The 6,949-nt window shown below is 39.6% G+C and overlaps 1 protein-coding gene across 1 annotated transcript in view; it reads right to left on the minus strand.

Annotated features, from left to right (window-relative positions):
* The window catches only part of N4BP1 (NEDD4 binding protein 1), a 32,328-nt gene extending 32,145 nt beyond the window's left edge, over window positions 1-183 (minus strand). Inside the window, exon 1 of the mRNA XM_014942162.1 lies at window positions 34-183. Coding sequence (XP_014797648.1) covers window positions 34-183 — 150 coding nt within the window. The remainder of the gene's footprint in view (window positions 1-33) is intronic.
* Between the last annotated feature and the right edge of the window lie 6,766 nt (window positions 184-6,949).

Raw genomic sequence — 6,949 nt, forward strand, 5'->3', positions numbered from 1 at the left:
CTCTCCCCCGCGGGGAGGGTGACCTCATCCAGCCCCGGCTCGGAGCCGCGGGCTGCCCAGCGAGCCGCCATCAGGGCCGGCCGGGCCGCCCCGCTCCGCGGCCGCCCATCCCGCCGGGCCGCAGGACAACAACACGGGGAATCCCCGGACTCCCTCCGCACCGCCCGCCCGCGCGCGCGTCATCGGCCCGCGACGACGATGACGACAACAGCGCCGCCGCGCGCCGGGAAGCGAAAGGCGCCTCTCCGCAGGCGCGGCGCCATCTTTGGCGAGGGCGGGGGAAGCGCTCCGCCTCGGGGCGGGCCCCGTCCCGCCTCCCCGCGGGGCGGGCGGTGTGGGCGGTGTGTGGCGGAGCTCGGAGCGGTGTCGGTGGCCCAGCCGCTCGCCTCCTGCTTTCCCTGGTGTGCCCGCGGTGGTGCCCCGAGAGGAGGCGGGCGGCTTTCCACAGCCCGTGGGCGCCAGGCACAGTCCCCTCACAGCGGCCTCTCCACGCCTGACAGGCCCGGGGAAGGGGCGCGCTCCCACTCGCCCGGGAAACAAACCTTCCTCTCTTACGATTTCACAGCCCAGAAGTTTGGTTTTAAGATACTGTTGGTACAGCCATCTTCTGGTATCGTCGTCTTGGATTTCATTTGAAAAGAAATGTAAGTTTTATCCCTCGTGGTCGCAGGGGACAGGAGTGTAGCCCCCATCCCCAAGTCCTTAGCCCTCATAGCTTGGGAAAACAGAGGACATGTTTTTACTTTAAAAAGTCGTAAGATCAGATGTGAAGGATAAGATTACTTCTTAAAAAGTAGCTCTAGGGCTTCCCTGGAGTTCTGAAAGCCTGGAGTTCTGAAAGCCTGGAGTTGACAATACTCACCAGTGCTTGTACATAGGAGTAAATATCTTAGTTCCATCTGTTCCCATCCCGGGCCCAGGTAAATATCTGCCAAGTTCCCACAAGACTATTCGATTCCCCTTGTACAAAGGAGTAAATATTTTAGTTCCATCTGTTCCCATCCCGGGCCCAGGTAAATATCTGCCAAGTTCCCACAAGACTATTCGATTCCCCCTTGTTTTGTCTATCTCTTTAGCATCACTGTGAAGTTAATTTTTAGTAGAAGTTCATTAAATATAGACTCCTAAGAGAGGATGATCATTTAATGGTTAAATATCTAAACGTACATATTTTGTTTTAAGCTACTTGTATGTTACACCAGGAAAGGATTAATATAAAAAGATGAAATGTCATGTTGGTAAAGGCACTTGTATCCCTCTGTAGAAACTTTTTAACCAGATGAGAGTGTGCAGTTCTTAGCACATTAGAAAGTCACACTAAATGCTTATGGCCAGAATAGCTATATACATTTTCCTATCTGATTTTGAAATGCTATATCTTTGAGTCCAACATAATTTTTTGTCTGTAGAAAGGTAAAATGGAAAAATTTACATCTGTGTACACACTGTGTTTACACACACGCACACATTCTAAACAGGATAGGGATTTGACAACACACACATTCTAAACAGGATAGGGATTTGACGATGAGTGTTATATTTGAGAAAGATGCTGTACTTTCCTGAAGATAATTTTTTTCTGCTTTCCCATCAAATTCTTCTATAATATTCACATATAAGAATGTAACATTTAGCTAGGCAATTTCTGGAGGTGATTGGTGCCATCAACTGTTAAAATGAAGTCACTGCAGCCATTGTTACATTGTAGTCGCTATTAATTGCAACTGAAATTGTGAGCAAGGAATTTTATATTAATTACCAGCATTTTGGGATACAATCTATCATTATAAAGCTAAAAGAAAATGCTCTTGTTTCTGTCTACCACGTCGACACAGCCTTTTGGAATATCTCAGGATAACTGAAAGCTTAGTGGTTTCTAAATAAAATGGACAGTGCTTGGTGCTGTCTATATTTTCTTGTGGTCTGTTTTGCCATACTCTATATTATAAAACTTGGTCTCAGTGCTGAATTTATTGTAACCTGTGTAATGCTAAATGTATTCTCCATAATCTCCATTCAAAGGTCATTTCCAGCATTATAATGGTCTAAAACTGCTCTCAGGGAGGTCCTTGTGAGTGTGAATGGTTCTGTAAGACTGTGACCCAATCTGCTAAGGTTAGGTAGTACATGACATTGTAACATTCAAGACAAACTAAAGCCCTTTTGAAGTGGAAAAGACTAATGCTATTGAAAAGGTTTGCTTAAGTTTACAAATGTGGGTTAATTATTTTAAAAAGTTGGAACTTTCTCCTTGCATTTTTGTTACTCAGATGAGAAAAAATATTTAGGTTATAGTAATTTCTGTATTTCTGTGGTTTTTTTTTTTTTTTTTTTTTTATATTTAGATTATAGTAATTTCTGTAATTTTTTTTTTGTGGCTATTTGAAACTGCAGCCCAAACTTAGTCTTTCCCATACTTAGGAGAAATTGCAAGCCTCTTGTCACAAGCACATGTTCAGGTGTATGAAAACCAAATGTGAGCTTGGCTGAGGACACTAGAAATTCCCTTACTATTTATAATAGGCTGCATACAAAGAGGATTTGTCAAGGAAGAAAGATGGGCTTTTTACAGTAAAACATCCATTGTGATAAGCCCTGTTAAGGTGAAGGGGAAATTTCAGTTTCCTGAATCTTTGGTTGCATTTTGTAAGCTTATTTTAGGGAAGGGAAAGTGCCGTGTTTAGCTGGTAACAAAGGAATTGATTACACCCAATGTTTGGTCATTCATTGGTTCTTGGAACACCGGTGGGATATTTTACAGTCCTGAATGTGGTTGAGTGAGTTGTTGCCAAGATCATTATTTGTAGTATTGTTACACTGGAATGTGCAAATAGTTTGTTTTTTTCTTTGATATTTTAAAATAGCTTGCTTCAGCTGGCTTGTGCAACTTCTTTTTATTAAAATTGATTGCGTAAATGATTTTAGGAAACTGGGCCTTCTTGAAATGTTTGGGCATGAGTTGCATATTTGAAATAGGAGCTGTGCTAGTTGAAACAACATGGAAACTAAGTCTTAAGGTTGTCTTTCAGATCCCTGTTGGTTAAATGAGCTATGCAATCTATGATGATGCACTTTACTGATAGTGCTCTGAGCCTCATTATTAGTATTATGGTCTTCAATGGGGTTATTCGCATGCATGAATTTAAATGTATGTTCGATTGCTTGCAGGATGAGGATCTAAAATATTAGGGTATAGAATGTATCCTGCTTCAAGTTAAATAGCAGAAACTTTAATTTGTAGTAGGGTCGTTAGGTACTGTTTACGAGTCGTTAGGACTTGATCACGGGCCTTCCCCTGACGGTGCTCTTCTGGTCTCTGCTTCTTCCACAATCCTGTTAACATCCTGTTCTCCCACAATTATAAAAGAAAGAAAAGACAAAACCATCACAATTATACATGCATCAGTTGTTGAGAGTGGGTAATATTTTTCTCTTTATGTAATGGATTCTGCATTTGGGTTTTGAGGCTTTTTGAGTGTGTTTGCTCAAGTTTCTTAATTAGTTACAGAAAGCTGCAGGTGTATTGGCAAAGACTGTTATTTAGCCTGGGAAACGTTCCAGAAGATAGTTTTGTGTTTTTTTAAAAATGTAAATATTTAGCTATATTATTACCAGTCACTTTAAAGGTTCCACACTGTGTGCCTGCTGTGTATTTAAGCATTGTGGCTTCACTTGAATGACTGACAAAACAAATTATAACATAAGAGTATAATCTTTATTGTGAGAGGGGATGAACACTACTGAGTTACTTGCAGAAATGACAAGTGGTATTTGAAGGAGTGTCACGATCGTGCAGCTGCCTCTGAGGAATACGTAGTCCAGCTTCAGCTGAAATGCTGCAAAAAGTGTACCATGCTCAATTTCCGCTCTGCAAGTTAAAGTTGATGTACTTTATCAAAGTTTCTGCAACTGCAAAAATTAAAGTAGCAATCTTGCTAATCTTGTAACTAGGGATTTTATGAAGCTCTTTCAAGTAATTTTTTTATAGTTTATCAAAAGGAAAACTTAGACTCCTGAGTGCCATTAAGGTTTTATGACTTTTGCAGCCCAGGGTCAATTTTTTTAAAAAAACTTTCATAAGTAAATATTTTTCTCTTAGTCTCACTACAGGAATTTAAATCTTTTTTGTAAAGCACTAGCTATAGAACTATAGTTCTTGTATGTACTGTACCTGTTTGGTAGCTGACTGCTGATAGAACAGGACCTTACAACTGATTTCTGTTTGTTCTGGGAGGTTTAGTACAGTATAAAAGAGTTGGTAGAAAGTGGCACCAATAGTTGAAAGGTACAAGGGGTGCAATAAGCTTGAAAGATGTATTTATAGTGACTTTTTAATCCTTTTAAGAGATGCAGCTTGTAGTAAAGCTAACTGTAGGTGATTTGCTTTTTGTTTGCTATTTATATTTGTGCAAAGCAGGATGAGAATAAGTCTAAAAACTTCCATGTCTGAATTCTATCAGTTTGCAGATAGCTTACACAAAATCTCTTATAAGGTTAGGACCAATAGAAATTAATATTACTCATCTTTATGGATGATGCCTGTGAGAAACACCGGCTCACACTTAGAATTTAAAAAGGACAAAATCGCCGAAGCAAAGGTATAAAAATTTATTATACGAAACAGCGCTGAATCGGGTGCATCTCAAAGCAGAGGCACACCAGCCCTTTAGTTTTTTGATATTTTATACCCTTATCTCGGCCGCCTGAGTTACTGTCTCTCTTCGCATTGGCTGAGAAGTTGGAGCTCACATTCTTCCCGACCGCCTCACCTATTACAGATCTAGTTTACAGCTTTTTACCTTACAAGGCAGACCCTCTTACTCTACGAAATCATTATTCTAAACACACCTTTGATTAGTTGATTAGCTACATGTTATTTCACGGTCTTTGCTATCATCTACTGTCCAGTGTTAGTAGTTACCAGAACCCTGGTGGTCGTATCCTCATCTTCATCAGCCACCCTCTAGATGACCTTCATCCACTTGTCAGTCTTCACAGTCCTTTATCCACTTATCAGTCTGCCATCGGTCTTTAGTCAGTCTCCACAGTCCTTTATCCACTTATCAGTCTGCCATGGCCTGGCTCTCTTCACCTAGATGACTTCCCGTAGACCAGGACCCCTGGACAGCCCCAGGGCGCTTCTAAGGATTAGTTCGGTACAATGGGAAAGGCTCCACCATTACCTGTCCTCCTCCGTCAATCCAGACATACTAACAAAAATATATCAATTAGCTGAAGCAAAACTCAGCCCATTTCTCACAATGCCCTTGACTTCAATGAGACTGCTAAACTGACTAAATATTTTTCATCTGAATGACTGAAGAGCGGTGAAATGGGATAGTATTTTGGTGACATACATAATCGATGTGGACAATCAGATGTACAGGAGCAGATAAAATTGTAATAGTCCTAGTTAAGTTGAATACCAAAAGCCAAGTAGTAACAACAAAAAAGAGAGGAAAATTAGTTGAATGAATTGTCATCGAAGACTGTTAGACCATAAGTTAACATTACAGGTGTAAAAAGAAGTAGACAATCGGGCTATGCAATAGAGTCTTGAAGTGAATAAAGTTATTCCTACTGGCTGGACTTTTGCATGGGTTCTGATACACTTTAGTAAGGTTTCCAGAATCTGCTCCTAAATGCTAAGTTTATTATAATGTCTAAAAAAGAATGGTAATGTTGGCCTACATTTTCTTTTACAGAATAATATTTTTTTTCTTCAGTTAAAAAGACTATCTTTTCCCCTCTGAGTATACCATGTTTTTTAAACTTTTATGCATGCACTGTAGGTTGGGCCAGACTTTCAGTACATTGCACTCTATACAATGACTTCTACTGGGTTAAAGTGTGTGAAAATGTTTCTAATGTATTTACATTGTAACTGATCCTCTCTTGAGAGATCTGTGTGAAAAGACTGCAGTTAAAAATCAGGATCACAGACTTTCTGTGAAAATAGGGTCTAATATAATCATACTAAAATCAGTGGCGTTAATGATCAGCTGCTATAAATTAGAATATTTCCACCAATATCCATTAAATTTTACTTACACCAACTGGACATGCCAGGCTTGTGTAATCGTGATGAAAAAAACAAATTAAGCTGACTTTCTTTACATAGAGGACAATGATGCATTTACATTTGATTCCAGTGTATTTTACTGCATGCCTCAGAGCAAAGGCAGTTCAATTAAATATCAATGGAGGGCTTTTTGTAGACAGAGACCTCTGGAAATTGCTTTAACCCTTTAACATTTAGAAAGCCTATTTAGACAAGTGGGCTACCTCCTTTTATGTGCTTGCTTTCACAGTAGTGGAAAAACAGTGAAACATTTTCAGGAACATACTATCCCATTTCAGCCTATTCCACTAGAAGTAATAGAAATCAGCTCTAAGGAAAATCCAGGAAAAATAACTTGGAGGTAATTTACTTTATATGACAGATGAAATTTTTGAAACTTCTGTCAGTCATGTTATCCACTTTTTCATATTGATGTCCTGTCAGTCTCCAGTTATCTCCAGACTATTAAATCCTAAACCAACACACTTCTATCATACATGTAGAAATACGTATGTCAGGACTATCTTCAATTGCATTTGAGCTGTATTTGAGCACAGTTAAATGCAATTTTCCCATGAAAATTAAATGTAATTATTAGAATTCCCTGCCTGGTCAATGTCTACTCTTGATTGGTTCAAAATAATCTCCTATGACTTAAAACATTTTATATTTATCTAAATCTGTATATACTTCTAAATCTAGTTAACCCACAGTGATCTCTATTAGGTGAGGATTGGAAGAGGATAGTTACATTGCATTCTCTTGAACTAGTGTTTTTCAGCTAGCACTATGAGGGCCAAACTTTTTGCCAGAAACTGTCTACAGAAAAAATAATTAAGGTGGGACAAATTCTGATTTCTGATCTTATTTAGACAATCTGCACTTGAA

Source organism: Calidris pugnax, unplaced genomic scaffold (assembly GCF_001431845.1).
Source record: "Calidris pugnax isolate Ruff unplaced genomic scaffold, ASM143184v1 scaffold28, whole genome shotgun sequence".
Classification (NCBI taxonomy): Eukaryota; Metazoa; Chordata; class Aves; order Charadriiformes; family Scolopacidae; genus Calidris; species Calidris pugnax.